This window comes from Astatotilapia calliptera, chromosome 18 (genome assembly GCF_964374335.1).
Source record: "Astatotilapia calliptera chromosome 18, fAstCal68.1, whole genome shotgun sequence".
Classification (NCBI taxonomy): domain Eukaryota; kingdom Metazoa; phylum Chordata; class Actinopteri; order Cichliformes; family Cichlidae; genus Astatotilapia; species Astatotilapia calliptera.
In genome coordinates, this window is record NC_137439.1 from 16,495,960 (window position 1) to 16,515,401 (window position 19,442).

Sequence of the window (19,442 nt, forward strand, 5' to 3'; positions counted from 1 at the left end):
CAAACACATATAGTGGTTTAAGTTATTCCCTGAACACTGGCCGAGAATAGCCTAAACTGACTGGTTTAGTTATCTTCTGTTAATGTATGCACTAACAGCTTCATATTACAATATTACAAAAAAAGAAAAAATTAAAGATATTTTTGTTCCTCCTCATGAAGGAGTAGTCCCAAAGGATCTATAAATTATCCACAGAAAGATGTCAGACACAAGCGTGCTGCTTTCCAAAGGGCCTTGTCAACATGAATCAAAAAGAAAACTGAGCAAGAGCACACAAACAACAAAACATTTGTGTGGTTAGTGGTTTGTTTTAACATAGTTAGATAAGTGGCTTATATAATATCATTACAATATAACTGAATTTATGTACATATATATGCAAACACACAATGTGTGTGAGTGTAAATATGTGCGTGTAGAGTAATTCTTACACCCTGTCTTTTTCCTTTTTTTTTTCAGTTTCCGTATATGGTTTTGAATCGCCATAAAAAGTCGTCACTTAATTTTTCCGCTCCCCCCCCCCTCGCTATCTACCTCATGTTCACATGCTTACAAATACTGTACACACGTAAAAATTGACAAACACACACACACACCATTCCTCTTTGGGCAAAGCCCCAGAAATCAGTCTGTTGATGTAACTGTCCTTGTGTTGTATCCTCATTAACTGGGCGTTAATCGGTTTTCTTGTGAATTGATGACAAAGATTTTTGTTTTTCTTAAAGGAAAGTGAAAGCGTCTCTCTTCAAGGTAACGCTGTGATAAAGAGCTTGAGATGTTGACCCAGTTGTCTGAGAAAGTTTTTATTCTGCAGGACCTCTGAAACCCAACCCACAGAAATCCCTCAAAGTGCTTATTGCTTCTTGGCTCGCTCCTTTTTTGCTTGCAGAATGCTGCTCCGACACTGAAAGCAAAACTCTGCATGAGAAAAAAAAATGCTCCTCTTCAACACAACCACCTTCCTCAGACTGAAAGGGCTGAACGGTGCCCCGTTTACCCCTTGCAGGTGTAGACCTCCTCTCTCTGTGTGCACTGCTTGCATTCAACGTAGCAGCACCAGCGCACCTGGCATTGGCAAGGCCTGGTCACCTCCCTGCTTTGAGTGTTGTGGCCTCGCCCGCAACAGATAGCATCACAGTTTTTGTCCTTGTAGCACTTGCGGGCTGCGGTGCCCGGTGAATATTTGGTGGGTCTACAGAAACTGGGTGAGTCCTCGATGTGGAGCAAGTCCATAGTGCGGGGGATTTGATCGTTCAGGCCAGGCAGGGGCTGTTGTTGTTGCTGCTGCTGCTGCTGCTGGTTGCGGCCCGTGGAGATCTCTCCCTCCCCGGTGGCCTCGTTGGTGGAGCTGCCGACCTTGACGGAGGTCTCGTAACGCTGCTTCAGCTGCTTGCCGATCTCATGGAAGGGCTGGAGCTGCCTCCAACAGGTCTGGACGGTGCAGGAGCCAGATACGCCGTGGCATTTGCAAGTGGTCTCCACTCCAGCCTTGATTACCTGGACCAGAGACAGAGCAATACTGTTAACCACTGAGAACCAGTGAAGGCACACAATGAAAGGTATGCAATTTAACAAGCTTTTGTTTAGCAAACAGAACTTGAAAGAGCCAATTCATTAAAGTATTCTCACAACTAGATGAACTGGGTGGAGTACGGCGGCTTGGGAAGGTTATAGACATATATTTTACATTCATTGCTCTCTTTCATATCATAATTAAAGGGGAAAAACTTCACTTATTGCTTGTGAACTAAAGGAGAACAATGGCGTCTGAGGCTTCTTGTATAAAAGAAAAAGAGAATTATAGTTTGTGGGAGGATTGATTTTGTTATAATAACCACAGATGAAATTTTGATTAAACAGTTGTGGTTATTATGATAAGTGAGGGGAGGTTATGGGTAAGAAGAAGCCACAAAACAATCCATTCAGTCAACTATGGGAACCCTTCATACCTCCTCCTGTACTGGGTACTTTACTAAAATGTGTTTTTTAAGCCCAGAGTTGATCAACCCAGCGCTATAGTGCGGTCATTTTGGCATAACCCAGAGCAAAGTCACGCAAACGTTTGGGAAGAGAAAGAATATCGAAGAAACCGTTTTTTGTCTTACACAAAATCACACATAATTGCAAGTGAAACAGAGGAATTATCAGCTAAAGAGACCACAACACGTTACTTTAATATCACTTGACCCCCTAGCAGTCAGCCAGAGTTCATTTCTGCATCCACCACAATGTGTAAAGCAGAGTGTGTCCGCGAGAATCAATGACAATAACATATTGTCTTATACAGGGTTTGGAAACAATTTACAAATCTTTTCTCAGACTGTGAGCGAGATCGGGGAGCAGGAAGTGCATATTCATCACACCAGCAGGTCAAGAAAATTTGATAGGTCAGCCTTTAAAATGTCGGGGGGATGCAGAGGCTCGCACATTCCAATTTTGTCCTCGGCGTGGGAATTTATCCTGAGCGAATGCGATACACCTCGCTACATGTGCAAATTATGAAAAGAAAAAAACAAAGAAGGAGCCAAAACAATGTTGTAAATCTTTTATCACAAATAAAATCTCCAAGGAGGCTGGATTTAGGAGAGCCAAGTTGAAAAGGAAGAGCTCGCATTCGTTTGGGGGAGAGTTTTATATCTGTTAATATTTGGGAAGTGTGCTTTAGCTGTAATTCATTTTGAAACCAAAATGAAAAAGGCCACAACAGGCACAAAGCACAGTAAAAGAAATATATTCCAGACCATTAGTTTGCTTTGGCTTGACATATTAGGAGCATTTATTCTGCTATTAAAAACACTTCCAAGATGAAAAACCCGTATTTGCTCACCACAAACAATCACTGAATTCTACCAGAGCACAAATGAGACTCTTAGCCTATCTAATCTGAGAGAGAAAACCAAATATTGACTAATGAACACTTTCAGATTTCACTAAAATTTACAGCAGCATTACTCTGGGTTTCTTTTAAACTTGTGTGTTGGATTTTTGAAACACTTCACAATTTTCAATTGATTTTGCTCTCCCAAAATGCCCCAGTTAACATCATCCAGGTGTAGGGAAGTTCAGGTCCCATCTGGTGATCCTAATTACATATTTGGAGACAGTTAAGATGGAGCAGTTTGAGTCAAACAGCAGTGCTGTAATGTTTAAACTCCAGTACAAAAGCAAAAGCCAAGATATGGAAATGCAGTGTATCCGGGATATGGCGCAAAATGAATCGGTACTTCACATTGATGTTTGCCGACAAAAAGAACTCAGAGTATATTGTATTAATGCTATTTTCCCATCGTTTAAATGATTCATACAAGCAATTAGCAAACCTTTCTGTTTACATAATGTCTGTCTCGCCATATGAACTCTGACCCTCTTCAAACTGAAGTGTGTTTCCTAGTTAGATTCATGTGTATGGAATAACTCAAAGTCTGTAGAAATTGCAGCGTTAATAAAAGGCGAGTGAAGCTGACACTTTGGGTAAATATACTGCTATGAAATTAGAGTTTGATAAATCTTTCTTTTTCTTTGACTGTTACTCCTTAAAAGTTTTCCAACATCGCTGACATGTAGATGAATAACTGTCACAAATTAAAATGAAGTCGAATTTAATGTTTTCAATAAATTATTAGCTAATATTGTTGCTGTCACAGACCATCATATACCTCTAAGAGGCAACAATGTCGTAGAAGGAGTTGGAGATCTGAGATCAAAGCAGCAGATGTTGAGATATTTGCTTTTGTTGCGTCGGCTGACTTTTGGCTCGAAGCACGGGTCAAGCTCCAGAACGAATGAATCCCCCATTTCCCATGGTGCAGCTAGATCGCGTCATTGGATAGACCAAGTAAGTAAATAGTGCTATCGGTCGGTACGTCATGACCATTTGACGCACTTACCTTCATGCCCACGTTCGTATTGTGCATGTCCACACGTGCACGTAGATCCTTGTTCGAGCGTTTGCCCAGGAAGTCCTTGACAAACTTGTTTGCGTATTTGAGGTTGTCTCCGCAGCCTCCCCACTGCCACGCCTTACGGTTCTCCAGGTCGGGGGCCTCGTCGCATGTACAGCGCTCCATGCGTCCTGCGCTGCAAGCTTTGGCCATGGCATGAGTTAGACCCGCTGAGGAGATGGCGTACAAGAAGGCCGTCTCTTTAAATCCTAGAGAAGCCCGATGGAGAGTGGCAATTGGGAGACAGGAAAATAAAGGGTTTTCTAAAGAGTTGGCTCACTCACACATTAGGTTTTAAGTGCACAAGAATAAAATGCATATTCAAATGGGAAGAAAAGTAGTAATAATCACCTCTTTTTAATATGTTGGCTCGGTGGCGCCCCTCTAAGGTGCAGTTCCACCTCTCAAAGCGGAATTGGTACTGGCATTCTAGGGCGCTCATGGTGATGGCCTCTCTTAGAGTCTCCGCCACGCCCGGGTCTCGTCTGCACATCCTGCGCTGCTTCTTTTCTAGTTTGAGCCGGTCACACAGCTTGAAGTGGGCCCTGCCTATGCTCTCCTCTGGTAAAGAGTTCAGTGGCAGGACAGACAACGGTTCATTACCTGTCAACCTGGAAGAAAGCATCACAAGCCATTTGGAAACAGAAAGATACTGGGATTGTCTTGATAAAGTATTCAGACAGAACAACAGGATACTGACAAAGCTATACTGCATAAACAGCACAGGAAGCACAGCTGCTCACATAATGCTCAAAAGTTTGGTTAATGTTCAAATGAATTCAGCTGTTCAGTGGTTAATGTTCAGGGGAATTCAACATTTGCTGGAGATTGAGATCAACTCTCGGTGGAGGTGTGTCTGAGTAAGGAGCAAATTCTCTGCAGTGGTGGAAAAGTCAGGTTTACCATGTAATTCTTTTGAATTTTGGATACCTAAAAATCCCGTTGTAGAACAATGGAGTTATAATTAGCTTTTGTTTTAAAGCAAAGGAGAAACAAATTATACTGTTAGCATTTTTGTGAGAAGTTTTTATCCACGGGGAAATTTAAAAGATACGGGGCACTTAATGTAAGAGTGCCTCTGGAGTACTTTCAAAAAAGAAAATGTACTCAGTAACTTTTTATTTCAGAAGCAGGGAAATCAATATCTCTGCCCCTTACAATGTAAGTACACAGTATTATTAGTGGTGTGGGCTTTAAAAATACCTGTAGTTGTAATTAGTTTCTCCTCTCCTTTAAAACTGAAAAAAGGTTACTTACTATGTTTTTTTTACTGTAGTGACATTTTAAGTACCAGTAGGAACACAAGTCTTTGTACTGAAAATTGCAACCTATTCACAAAGATTTACATGGGCAACTGGACCGTAGGTTATGGGCTGTATATTGACGTTCTACCAAAGGTTCCTGAAATCAATTTTTTTTCCATTTTACAGCAATAAACTTACAGCATCAGCTGCATACTGAACACTTTAATACTGCAGTACGAGGTTATAATGTGCAGATGACAAGGCATTCAGTTAGTGTGGGGACATTTTAAACATTTGTACTCTGTGATCGTGTCTGTCGTGTTACAGTAAAACAGTAGCCAGCAAATGGTTGGTTAAATATTTATACCAGATCCTTCAGATGGGTGGCAGGTTGTACCTCGCTGTACAGATTTAAACATGGCACACAGTATTGCTGCTGTCATTATAAAAAGTCTTATATATCGTATAAAAGTCTTTACATCTGAAAATCTAGACTTTCTGTAGGGGACATAAAACGTGGTGATCTTTTTAGTTCTGTGTTTCTGTCCCACCTCACTCTGGGCTAAACTCTCATTTATGATGTCATCAAGGGGTTTCACTTAGGGGCAGACTGGAACAGCAATTTGACTCCATCCCACGCCACTCTGTTCATGCAAATTGTAATCGAGTACTACCTGGTCATCAGGCTTTTTACTACATAATTATTATGTCAAAAGATTATTGGACATCCACTTTGGAAACTGGAAAGTATGTTGATGGTGAAAGTGTCGGTATCTACAAAGAAAAAAATGAAATAAAATAAACTCTACAAAAGAACAACAAGTTAATTCATGTGCTCTTTTGTATTTTGTGATGTTGACATAATATCTTTATCTGATTTGACATAATGTCACAGTTATCATTAATTATGGTATGTAGCAAAACCCCGTCACTGAAACTGGCCCACTTATCTGGAATAAATGTTAACAACATTATAAACACAATGGGACCAACCAGCCAATCTCAACACTGAGGTTTTCAGGTATGCTAACAGTGCTCTCAAAATGCCCACAAAGAAAACCTTGAACTCTGCAGCTTTATTTTTTGACAAACAAAAGTATCAAACAAAATCCCCCGAAACTGAACTTAAGATACACCGCCACAAGAAGGGTGTGTGTTTAAGCTACAGTCCACCCAGACCCAGACCTTTTTTTTAACCTTTTATATTGAAGAAGACCTTCTTAACAGGTGTTACCTGTTAAGAAGCACTCCCTTGCAGAAAGCGAGAATGAGCAGATTCAAGTGCACATCTGTGCAAGTCTTTGGGGTGTGAACTCTGATGCTAAGCATGCTGTGGAGATGCATGCAGTCTGCGGGAGTCAAGGGTGTCTGAGATGACTGTCAAGATGACTGTTCACAGTAGCCCAAAGTGGCCCTCAGGCTACTGGGAAATGACACGGTGCTCCAGACAGCCAATGGTTAAAGTTAATCCCAGCGCTCTTGATGAAGCGAGTACAAGTTAGAAATTATATTTTTAAATAATGCTTAAACAAAATTTGTTGTTTATTATTACGCTCAGCAACATTTATGAATCAAACAAAGGCAGACCATCAGGAATGAGCTTAAGACTCTAAGAACAACTGCATAAATGAGGCACCTGTATTACTTGCTGTACTTTAAATACAGCAAGTAAGAATTTCAATTCTAAACATGGTATGGAGAACATGTGGCAGACTTGCACTCCTTTCGTCAGTTTATTTAAGGGATGCATATATAAAACACACAAAGCGGGGACTGCCACATAGCTGGCAAAACCTATAACCAGCGTTCTGAGGTTGTGATGGAGAGCGCAGGGCATTACTTTCATAAACACACACGGGGGACATGACTGTCAGCCTGTGACCATTTTGGTCACACCAACTGACAGGACTGGCACCCTAGTTGTTCATTATGTGTAATTTCTGGCCTCCTTTACACTGTTAAAGTGAAACTGAAGAATAAATGGATTTACTGAACTCACAAAATGCACAAGCTCTCTGGCCTGTGTGCTTTTTGCAGCCGGACTTCAGACTTTTGAAGGATACTCGTGCAAGGAGCGACACAGTATTTATCAATGAGATTATTTATCAATGATCTGGACTTCTGGCATTCAGTGTAGGCTGAATTTTCCAGTGCACTAAGGATTACAGCTTGCACATGTCAACACCAAGGCACAACATCTGAAAAAGCGTACTTGAGAGACAGTGAAGAATTATTTTATTTTGAAAAGAGAGCAATCGGAACTGCATTTATTTTTTGGGCCAATGTTTGCTGCTTTCAGCTGTGATGACAAAACATATTTAGCATTTAAGATTAACACTTTAATCCTTCATATTTCCACTATCACAGCACTAATATACCAACAGTCATAAATTGTTGTCCATCCGTTCCTGGTTGCTAAAAGTATGCATACAGCCAAACCAATTAAAAGAAGTCCAACTTTATAACTGTGAAGCGTAACCGCAGCAAATGGGAACGTTGCCTCACAGTTTACTACAGCCAAGCAGTCTGAAAAGAAGATGGAAATAAATTCTGCAATATTTTTGTAAAGGTGCAGAGCACCTGCTCACTGTCTACACCTGGTTAGTTAATGTACCAGAAGCGATGAGCGCTGATTCGCATTACTCACATTTTAGACTTCTTTATTATTTTTCAGAGAATATTCTGTCACCACTCATGATCACTTGAGTCACGAACAGAAGGTCACAGGATTTATTCAACACAAGATTTGTTTTATTAAGTCCAATAACCGACTGAAATGTTTCCCCTCGAGTGCTCAATTTAATATCAGTGAACTTAATAGTTCACAGATGTTATTTGATATTTTTCTTTACAATAAATTCATAGTCTGGTTGAGAATCCGTGTAGTCAAATCAAAAAAGGAGTCCTCGGGGTTTGCTTTCAGAATGGGTCGAACGGTTTTCTTTTTGCAAAGTGTGTTTGCCTATTCTTAACTTGTCTGACAGCAAGTTCAAATGGAAACCTGGCAAGCTGCGTCTTGACAGAGATCGCCCTCCCAACACACTTGGAGAATAAGAAAAATGTATGGTTTGAGGCGTACGCAGCGAGGCAAAGGGTGTCTTTCTCTGAACAACTGACATTTTCCTCTAAATTGTTTCACGCTTTGTTAAGACACTCTGATTGCAATGTCAAGGAAACAAACATAAAGTCTCTAAACAAACAAATCCAACGGGCCCGGCGTGTCGCGTACGATTGCCAACCTTTCCTCAGCACTTCTTTTGCAAGCGAATGTCAGGGATTGAATAACGCTGCAGAGCAAAGAACCTGTCATGTTAAAGAACATGTAAGACTTTTTTTAATGCACACAACATTTTGCTCATGCAAATGTCTGGAAATGAACACAGAGACATCGATTAAGTGTACTGCTTTGGAAAGACTGCTAATGGTAGCTGAAATATACGAATACCAATATGCTGTGGACATTCCTCAGAAAGACATGCACAGTAACACGTATCAGCTCAGACCTTCCCAAACCCCTACATGCCTGCAAGTATTAGAACGACAGGCCTCAGATGCCTCGGCAACGTCTACTTGTCTGAGACAAAAATGATGGTAAGCGTGAAGCTGGAGGGAAGCCAAAGATGACACGACACTGATCTCAGCACCATTGTCTCTTTTTCAAAGAAAGGTGGTGGGGGGGGGGGTTCTAGCTAGCTGCAAAGAAAGCCTGAAGGCAAAGCGAGGAGGAGAGGGACATTCGAGCAGAGAAATACTTCTTCACATCTCTGGAGAAGAAACTACTGGCCAAAGCTCACTCTTGTGCAATGTTTCCACTCTGTGGCAGACGAGAACGCAGTCAAATAGTATCGCAGATGTACCGTGCTTTATTTTCTTCTATATTTAAAAAAAAATGTTTACAAATGGATGCACTTTTTAATACTTGATGAGAGGAGCTGTTCATTTTAATCCGATTCAAATTCGCTGGATTCAAGATAATATTTTCCCTGGATGAAGGACAGTGACCCCTGCTATCACACAAAAGGGTCGCACACATTCCAATAAGATGATCTGAGAAAATAAATAAATAAATAAATCACACTGCTGTTTGCTGAAGAATGAACTCATTCAACTCGCTAAGAGGAAAAGAATTGGATAAGAGTTAACCTGGGTCAATCATAAAGTCGACTCTGAGACTCGGACAAAAAGGAATAACTGGAGTCTTCCTGCAACGGTGACAACAATCGCTCGCTCCATGAGAGCGTTTCTTAAAAAATATGGGACCACTTTTTCTAGAATAAATGTAATTCACAGAAAAGGTCAAAGGTGAACGACGCAAAGACAGCTGCTAATATACCGTGTAGATATCCAATTTTTTAAAGTTACCTATAATTAACCTTGTCAGATTCGTGTTCACATCAACACATCCAACAGTTTTCACTCCTACATGTCGTTTATATCACGTCCATTAAAAGCATCCATCCTGAATCCACGTGATTATCACGAAACGTGCGCGCTTCAAAGCAACGCGCATGCATCTTCGCAGTATCTTCCCCACAGTGAATAAGAAAGCACGAACATGTGTTTTCACATCACGGTCCATTTTCTGTCGTGTTTTTGTTTGAGGTGTTGGCACAGCAACACCAATTACACACGGAATATAACACCAACATATAAAACTCATTATTATCCCATGTGAGGTGGGATTCCTGCTGATGTTTGCTCAGCTTTGCTTTTTCCATTCACACTCTTGCCTCTACACACTGTGCAGACATCACTGACCTACTCTCACGCTGCACCTCCTCCACTGTCTTTCACTTGGTAACAGTGCAGTTTGTTTAGTCCTTTCTCTCCACCTGTCAGCACCTCCCATTGCCCGTGACATTTACTTTATATACATTTTCCAATGCAGCGGGTTCAGCGAAAACGGCCCATTTCACGCGGCGGAGCACGACAGTCAATCCTTCAAGGAAATCATTGACTAACTCTAAACTTTGCCATCATCACTCGCTCTCTGACTTTACATTGCACTCCTGGAAGTGACCCTCAGCTGGTAATTCTGCTCTTTCTTTATTAGTAAGGTATGTAGACAGCTAAGAATACCTACTATCTGTCATAGTCAGAAAAAAAATCCTATTACTTAAATGTGCTAGGCCTAAACAAATTCTTTCTCAGACTACAAACGCAGCTTGTTAATTACTCGTGGTGCTCATGTGCCCACAGAGACATATATTAACAGTCTCTGTATAGACATTAATCTCGAGATTCTAAAGTTGAAAACCTTAGAAAAAGCAAATCTAAATCAAGCAAACACGCCAAACATCTGGTTGTTGAATAAGAGGTTATTTTCTCCTTTTTGTTAATGTGCGTTTGAATTTTGAACAGTTGGCGGCCAAACAGAAATTTTTGCTGACGATACATAAGAAGGGATGAGTCTTAAAGAATTAAGAGAACGTACAGGGCTCGAGCTGCGGCTCTGTATGGATGCTTTCTATGTTAGGATCTGCAGCCTCTGTAGGAGATATCCATATTCAGTAAACATGATATTACAGATTGCTGACCTAGTGTGTAATCACCCCCTGGAGATAAGAAAACCACCTGCTGAGCAATATCATTGAAAATATGTTTTCTTAAATAAAACAACAAGTTAATACAGTAAAACAAACAAAAAAAACTTTCAGTTTTCTGTTTTTTGGGGTAAGAATTCACGCAGCTACACGCATGGATCTATGTGCACACGCACGTGGAGTCTTACAACCTTAAGTCAACACCTACAAGTTGTGGCTAAATGCGCCCAGACAGGAAAAAAAAAAAAAAAAGCACAAAAGCCACAATTTCTCCATCAGCCTCAACTTGCAGGTTGTGTGGTCTACTGTCTCCTAGATCACAACCAACCCCCCTCCTTCTTCTCCTCCTTTTTTCCCCTTTTCTCCAAACTTCCCCTATTCCCACTGGTCAGTTAGTCTAAACGAATGTCAATCATTCCAACCCAGCTGTTGGCTCAAAACAAAACGGTCTCTAGACAAAACTATTGCCGTCTACGACCTTAACCTACACAAGACAATGATAGACGTGAACATGTGTCCTGAAAAAGTTTAACTGTGATGAAGACAAACTGCCGTGCTCACCTGATATTAATATGTGCAATGTAAGAAAGCATATTACTCTGAAACTCTGAGTTTTTGCAGTAAATTAGGCTTACCATCGGCGATCCCTTTTTCTTTTCCTTTCACTTTTTCCTGCTGCCATAACAGCATTTAAAAATCCTCCTTTTGGGGGGGGAGAAAGTTGTGTGCTTTTCTCAGAAATGTTGGATGAACTTCAGACCACCCTGCCCAAGTCCCATCTGGTGTATCCCAGGCCATGCCAGAGGTAGTAGGAATGTGAGCGTGTGTAGTGTTTTCCCACTGGCCCTCTCTAACCATTGCTGACAATCTGCTCCACAGCTTAGACATGAATAATTGGAGAAACCATGTATCAGTGTCGAATGACTCTCTGGTTGCTGTTGTTCACCTCCAAGAAGAAGTGTAAGAGAAGAAATCCTACACTGACCTCAGGCGTTTTCTCCATGGTGAAAGAAACTGTTAATTCCCCGAATCATTAAAACAAAAACAAAAAATGGGGGAAAGAGTAAACGATTGTGTATATGGCTAAGATAAGATAAGTCCCTAGTTGAAAGCGCTGGGTGTTGTGATTGCTTCTAACAAGCTGTGACTGACACAGTGCAGTAACACGACAAAACAAAGTGGTACTGGCCTGGGACTTAAGTAAGTCATTATTAGTTGAGTAATGAGCCTTTCTGCGTAGTGGGAATGTCGTGCAATGTCTAGAAGTACTGCTGTTCACAAAGCTAGGGGGGGAAGTCCGCTATCTTGTATGACTTAACAGGATATGACCCAAAGTTATGTCATCTGCTGTCGTTTCTGGTCATTTACAACCCACAGAGGGTATGTCAGACTACTCCCATAAAGTATCTGAAGGAGACAGGACTCTGATATTTTAAATGTATATGATACATACAAAAAATCTAGTGTCCAGCCTAACTTTTTAATCCACGACTGTGAATGTGGAAACTGGTAGCCGAGTGGCAGCACTATAGGATCTGGCCCTGGGAATGGGAGTGCGGGGCATGGTAAGAGGTTTAACTGCTATGTGAGAACTCGAGGCTTCTAAGGTCAGCAGCTCAGTTATAGTCACTGTGTGACTGGCACAGATTGGGCGTGCAGCAGTGTCCGCATGACTCCCCAGTTCTAGCCCACACCATGGCACAGAGTAGCCCTGTACCAGCGCACTGACACACCAAACACACTCAGGCACACATACTGTACTCGGCTCTCACCGATTCCACGTGCTGAACCACACTGTGGCTATTTGGTGAGACTTTAAGGTCAGAGAAATTCAGCAAAGCAGATACAAACACAGTACTTTTTTTTTCCACATATAACATGTTATTCCTTTAAATCTCATTTCAAATATTAAAGCCCAAATACCTTTTGTCACAGCATTTTTCAAAGTTAAAGACGCGAAGTGTCGATTAACCGCGTCTGACAACGATTTTTTCGGCTGTTTTTGTGCTCACTCGTGACTCGTATGCTAACGGGAGTGAGAAAAGTTTGACTCTTGACAAGTGCTTGATGATTTAAAAAGCAGCTGAACGTCATGCAAATGGGCCACTTTCAACGTGAAATGAAATCTGCCCCAGGGTGAATCGCAGAACGTCTTCCGTGCCTTGGCCTGTTCACATCAGTGTGTGTCTCACTGTGTCCATTCTCAAACTAATATTCTGCCTTTATGGATAAATAAGCCTTTTGGGAGAATCTTAGAGTATATAAGCACACCCATCCCAGTGAAGCATCTGAGTGCACATCAGCTTAGTCTTCTATATGATCGTGTTTATGCAAGATAAACTCAGGTTACCCTGCAAACAGGTGGATGATACTAAAAAAAGGGTTTTATGCTGACTGCTGCAGAAATAATCTGTTTGATTTTTTTTTTAAAAGACACTAAATGTATCAAAATCTATTTTTCTTGGATGTGATAAAAGCAGATATTCTCTGGAAGGCCAAAGTTTTAAGTGAGGGTTTTGACAGTCTGCTAATCTTGTCACGTGTGAGGTGCCATGTCTCTTCTATCCCCACAAACTACGCAGAGAAAACTCGCCTGTGGTCAAGGATGGAAAACACAGGACATAGTGGTCACACTAACTAGCATCATCTCGTCAATGCCTGACCACTAAAAGTATCTTGAGTCTATATTAGTTTTCCTGTTTTGCAAATTGCCCATGTCTCCAGCTCCATCTGCAAAGATCATCATATGTTTGCATTTTAACCAAGAAGATTTTCCTCTCCGTATCTTCAAGCAATCCATCAATGAAATGTACGCCTGGACCTGCTGCCCTTTTATAATCAAGCGTCTCTTAATTGTGGTCTGTTTGGCATCCTGATGACACGAGAACTGTACCTCCTTCAAATGTGAGCACGCCAAACGCATTTTGAAAGCCTCTCCAAACCATTCAATCTTCAAAAATATCCATCACAACCATGTTATTACACAGTATGAGCCCCATAACAGCCCACATCAGGGGCCACCGAGCTCTTCTTAACAAAGGTGAGTACCAAGCTCTGTAATTACTGATGGTTCAACCCATAAAATCAGCAGCTACACTATGCATCTTCCAGTTTAAAGACATGTAAATTTGTGCAAAAAAAAAAAAAAAGTACAGCTTTGCTCTATAAGCTTAAGTTCAAAGACATTTTGAACCCATCATGCAGGATGACCACAAGTGGGCATAAGCCAAGTAAATGTTGCACTACATTTACATTTAATGTTTTCACGTTTTGTCTCCTATTTATACACAAGAAAGAGCTGATGGAAGACCATCCTGCACTCTCAGACAGTACTGCACCACCATGTGGTACCCACTAACATAGCAGGACTCCAGAAGGATGTAACAGGGTACAGAGCTCAAAGCAAAGCCTGGCTTAGCTCAAATCTGGATGTATCAAACAGAAATATAAAGAAAACAAAACTCTCTTTTAAGAGGGACGAGCGGTCAGCTATCTAAGCTTCCAGGTTCGCGTGATCTCACTACACTACACTGTCATGAGAATCCTATCTTCTTGGCTCATGCTAAAGTGATACCCTTTGAGGTGTGGCTTTGGCCACAGGATATCCTATGTAGTTGGGAAATCCCTCTATCAACGGTGCTCCCCGCCCTGCTGCACGTCAGGGCTAATCAGTCCTTAAGGCCTGGTAATGAGACGCTTGCCACCACTGTCTGCCAGGCAACGCCAGCCTGAGCCCGCACTAACTCTGCTCCTTCTAATGAGTGGTAATCACCCAGAAGCTCCCCACAAACCACTGCAGGGATGCCAGCACGCACATAAGGCAGGCAAGCCAGAAGACAGGAGGGTTGGGGGGGAGGAGGGAACCAAAGGAAATGGTTAGATGGAGCTGCTTAAAAAACAAATTTTAACATTTTTGCACTGTGCTCAAGAAGTAAGGCTCCTTTGAAACTTAAAAAAAATGCCGTTTGATACATGCCAGGAACTAAGTCAGCAAAATGATAAAATCCTCAGACGGGCTGCACACTGAAGAAAAAAGAAAAGAAACATCACTCCTCAATAAATTTACACACATCCCATTTGCTATCCTGTTGCTCTTGGCTTACTGCCTCACTTAATGGAGCGCTGAAAACAATAATTGCATCTGAAAGGAGCTCTACTCTTCAGGATCAAACCGATGATAGAGATTTTAAGGATATTGCAGCAATTAAATAGCAACCGCTATATTTGCTTCTTCCGGATGCTGCGGCGCGTCTGTGATTAGTAAATCCCAGTTGCATGACTGTGGGCAGCCTTCCTGTATATGTCGCATGTGTGCTAAAGAAAAACAAACCCTTGACTCAGTGTAAGGACTCACATCCAGCACAGTTTACAAGACCGCAGAATGACAAGCCTTTTACCAAAACTTAAATTTAAACCAACAGAGTCGTCTCAGAGAGCACTCTAAGCCCTCACGGGGTCACCTGAGCAAACAAATCATCCCCTTTGCTGACAGTTAACGCCATATCTAATCAAGGTGCTGTAACCTTAAGGTAAGTAAGGCAAGCTCAGTGAGCATCTCCAATTCAAGCTCTAATGATAACGGATTTAGCAGAACCAGCACCTGCCACAACAGGCTGAGGGAAAGAAAATGAGTGTTCACATTCTTGTGGCAAAGGATGACAATTTAAGCGGGTGCTTGGCTACGCCAGGAATCCCACCCCACCCTCAGCTACAGCAGACTAGAGGCAGGAGAGATTGTGTTTATGTTACACTTATGCTCCACCGCACTTTGGAAATTGGGTATGCAACATTGACCCTCTATTTTGAGTAAATCAGTACCCAGGGATGCCTCGTGCTCATGGAATACTTATTTGAACAGGTTTGTGTTAGTATGCCCCCTGGTCAAAGCTGAGCAAGACTGTGCTGGAGTGTCACCGGTGTCGAGTTTCTGGGAAGCCGGCCACGGGGCAGTCACATTTTGTATCTGTGTCACCTGCGCAGGCTCTTTCAGTATGTTTCATGTTCCTCAGCAGCAAGGCTAAATCATTCACTGACACTCATTCATATTCCTTTCTCCCTGGGCCACAGAATAATAAATCTGGAGTATTGTAATACCACATGTCTCTCTGCACTACACATGCCACAGATAGAGAACAGACTGACATAGGTAATTGAAAGCAAGTGCTAACTGAATAAGTAAATATGCATTACCATTAGAACCATTAGGGCTGATTTTGGTGCCAATTTGGCACGTCATCTTTAATACAAGTGCCTGCCAAAGGGCGACACTGCAACAGGAGGGGAGACAGAAACAGAGAGCAGTGATACATTTGTCCTTCTAATGCAATTTTAGAAATGAATTGAAACCAAAGACCAAGAGGCAGAGAGAGAAACTACTTGATACGTGCATGAGTATTAGACATGATGATGCTTTGCTCAGAAGGGGCTGAGATATTTCCATCACACGGAACTACTGCAGGTGTCATACAACTTGCTTGCATCACCCAGTTTCCAAAATTAGTGCCAACACTTTGTGCAACACTCCACCCCCACCCCCCAACAAAGAAAAAAATATTACCCAGAGATCTGAAAAACAGTTACTGTGAGATACATAGCGTTTTACTACTTCCAAAACTTCTTTTGCCTTGACTCAATAGCAAATACATACTATTCAGATAACATTTGCCTCCAGGAGAATGTAAAACCCACTTCAACAGGTCGGCAGGTCTGACATACTAGGCTAATGGGCCCTTAGGGGACAGTTCTTGTGCTCTCTTGCAGATTCACATCAGTTCCCAGATCACCTAACACTCCTGGATCCTGCACAACACCCATACCTACCATAAATTTGACTCTGCTGGCAAAGCTTCAAGTGTCATCACTCTGCAGTCTACAACCGTTTGTCTCTGTGTGTCTGTGTGTGTGTCTACCCTGTAGGGGAGCACTAATAGCACCCATCAACAGAGATATTTGTAGATAATACAGAAAAGCACCAAGATCTTAAATGTGTTTAATGTGCATTTCCACTTGCACAGGTACATTCCAGTCTGTGGGTTTCTTTTCGGATTAAAACTCTCCAGCTCCAGGTGAAATATGGCTGCGGTCCCACCTGACATGCTGACCTCATTTGAATGACCTTGGCTTCCCAGCACTGTTAATGTTCTTCTGTAACTAAGACAGAAAAGGAAGCTAAGAGTGTAGAGTGTACGAGTAAGCAAAGTGCAGCATGAGTAGCCACTCTGAAGTGGAGGTCATAGTGGGCTACACCTAAAATCCAAGGCGTTCCCTGGGAATGACTTACTTTGAAATATACACCCGTGTGCGCTTTCTAAATGAAACAATGTTAAGTGCGGGACGCGATTCACGAAACGCTAAATTTTTCAGATTAGTTTCCTGACACGTGTTCCAGCTGTTTTCGTTTCTCCCGTTTTTATCTGATGGAGGTAGCAGAAGAAGAAAAAAACTGCCAAAGTTGTGTGATGTTTTTGCTGGATGGGGGGATTTTTTCTGTGCAAGCTGAGCAGACGTTTCGGCCACCAGTTCAGTCAGTCAGATCGCTTTATTGTTACCAGCTGTTGAGTCTGAGGCATATACACTCACCTTTCGGCTCCACGGCTGTTTTCAGAGTCGACTAAGGATATGATTTTACAAGTGTTTCAGCAAAATAACCCCTTGACCGCTACCTGCCACTCAAACGTGCTGCGCTCACTGAACAGTGGGCGCTGGCTCAATTGTCAGGGAAAGAATGGAGGGGAGGGGGCTCTCACCGGTCAAAATCATACATACTTCCACCTATATTATATTAGATTATATTTGATTTAATGTCATTCTAAGATAACCAACACACTGCTACTTTTTTTTAATTAGCAGCACCTTCACTGAGGTAAATTCTTGAGCAGACAACCGGCTGCACACACCAGCTGTGAGGCCTCCAGGTGATACCTCGCTGACCCGAAATCAGTGCTTTAAAAAAATAAACTTCCTTATTCCACTTTCTAAACTCACTAAAGAGTTTTCAGTGACTTACGACATTTAAAAAAAAAATACCTGCTTTGAACCAATCAAATCAATGAAAAGTAGCATCATGGACTTAACAGTGCGTCTGTCATCTCTTACCCGAAATATGCTATGGTGGGTCCAGGCAAGTTGAGAAGATACACTATAACTGTGAACGATAACCATCCCAGGAGTAGGTGTCCATCCAGCATTTTGCTGCGGCTCCAGGGCAGATCATTTCGTTTCTCCTGAGTAGCTGTGTAAAATCCCTTGTTGAACGTTCAACACTTCTTATACAGAGAGGAGCTGCTCTGCGCTCCTCCCATCAGCGGAGAGAGAGGGGGGGGGGAGGGAGCAGCACCGCGATACATACAACCCAACTGATTCGCAATTCCCCTCTCATGTTTCAGAAAGATTATTCATCTCAGTGCGTCTTAATTTATGATTGGTGTGACAGTTTCTCCTCTGTGGGCGTTTTAAGCACCACGCAGTCGGTGTTTGTGCAGATTGAAGTCACTCTGAGCCGGACTGGACGGTGTGATAAAATACCTGCACTCAGTGACTGTTTATTTCCAGAATGGCAAACCAAGAATTGGTTTGAGTGCAGCACAAGCAGCACTGAAATATCGCAGCAGTGTTATTGTAGTCTATACACTGCCCTACATAGAAGTCCAGGTGTGTTTTTGTTTTGGATTTGGTGTTTTAAAATGTCTTTCATGTGCACGTGTTGGAAACTAGCTGAGGGTTATTGTTACAAGTACTCTACTCAGATACTCAAATACTATAAGTATACTTAAGTATGCACAGCTGATGAAAAACCCTTACCACAAGGGCACCGCTGACTACAGAGGAAGATCATGTGATTTTACTGAAAGCACCAGAGCAGCTTCTGGAGTAGTTTTTATTATTATTATTATTATTATTATTATTATTACAAGTGTATTTTGCATGGCAATTGTGTTATAAACTCATGTTTGATTTGTTTAGGTTAGAAGTTTTATATTGCTGTTATGGGCAATTCACTCACACTCATTTCTGATACTTTACAAGTATAATTTTACTCGTAGTATAATTTTACCTTAGAACTGAAGAAGCTTCTCGGATGAGAGGTGAAACGTCTTCAAGTAACTTAAAGAAGTCCAGACGCTTTTCTTTGCAAGCTCCTTTGACTATAATTTTACTCAGATTACTACTTACAATAATGTTGTTGTTGTTGTTTTGTTCTTTTTTGTATAAGAAAAAGATTGTGTGCATCCCTCTGTAGACATTTCTATCCTCCAAAGTGTGTCATACCTTGGTTCTGTAATCAGGATTTTGGGGTAGTTCACACATTTACAGCTTCCTGTTTTGTAGATCTTGCCTAAAGAGTGTCTACTGAAGTTAAATATCCGTCAGGTCTTGCCTTTTTGCAAGACGCGGTGATCAGTTCTGCTAAACCAGCTGCGCTGAGGTGAGTTCACCCGCAGTTCACAATGAAGTAAATTTGTCCGCAAATATAACTGTAGGCGATTTCACAAGAAATCTGAAAGCAGAAGATGAAACCTTTAATCGCTTTGCAAAATATCATATTGAGCATCATAAATCAATTGGCAAGCTATCAATCGTTCAAGGAAGTAATGTGAACCTTTTGGCAGGCCTGCTCCTGAAAAATATTTACTCTTCCTACGCACCGATTGCTCAAGATTTTGAGATTACCAAAAGTTTTGGTTATTGTCACAGAATGCCTTCTTTAACATGCG

At 41.7% G+C, this 19,442-nt stretch overlaps 1 protein-coding gene across 1 annotated transcript; it reads right to left on the reverse strand.

Annotated features, from left to right (window-relative positions):
• Nucleotides 1-596: 596 nt before the first annotated feature.
• Nucleotides 597-18,002, reverse strand: wnt9a (wingless-type MMTV integration site family, member 9A). Its single transcript, XM_026150162.2, has 4 exons — nt 17,824-18,002; nt 4,293-4,552; nt 3,888-4,150; nt 597-1,497 (listed from the first exon to the last, which is right to left on the reverse strand). Exons 1-4 carry the CDS (start codon nt 17,913-17,915, stop codon nt 994-996), a joined length of 1,119 nt encoding a protein of 372 aa, XP_026005947.1. The 5' UTR covers nt 17,916-18,002; the 3' UTR covers nt 597-993.
• Nucleotides 18,003-19,442: the final 1,440 nt, after the last annotated feature.

What these genes read in the sequence shown, in the direction of transcription:
- wnt9a (XM_026150162.2), bottom strand. Translation starts at nt 17,915, where the DNA reads ATGCTGGATGGACACCTACTCCTGGGATGGTTATCGTTCACAGTTATA. An exon ending in CCCACCATAGCATATTTCGG is followed by an intron (nt 4,553 to 17,823) that starts GTAAGAGATGAC and finishes GCTTTCTTCCAG; the next exon opens with GTTGACAGGTAATGAACCGT. An exon ending in ATACGAACGTGGGCATGAAG is followed by an intron (nt 1,498 to 3,887) that starts GTAAGTGCGTCA and finishes TCTCTGGTCCAG; the next exon opens with GTAATCAAGGCTGGAGTGGA.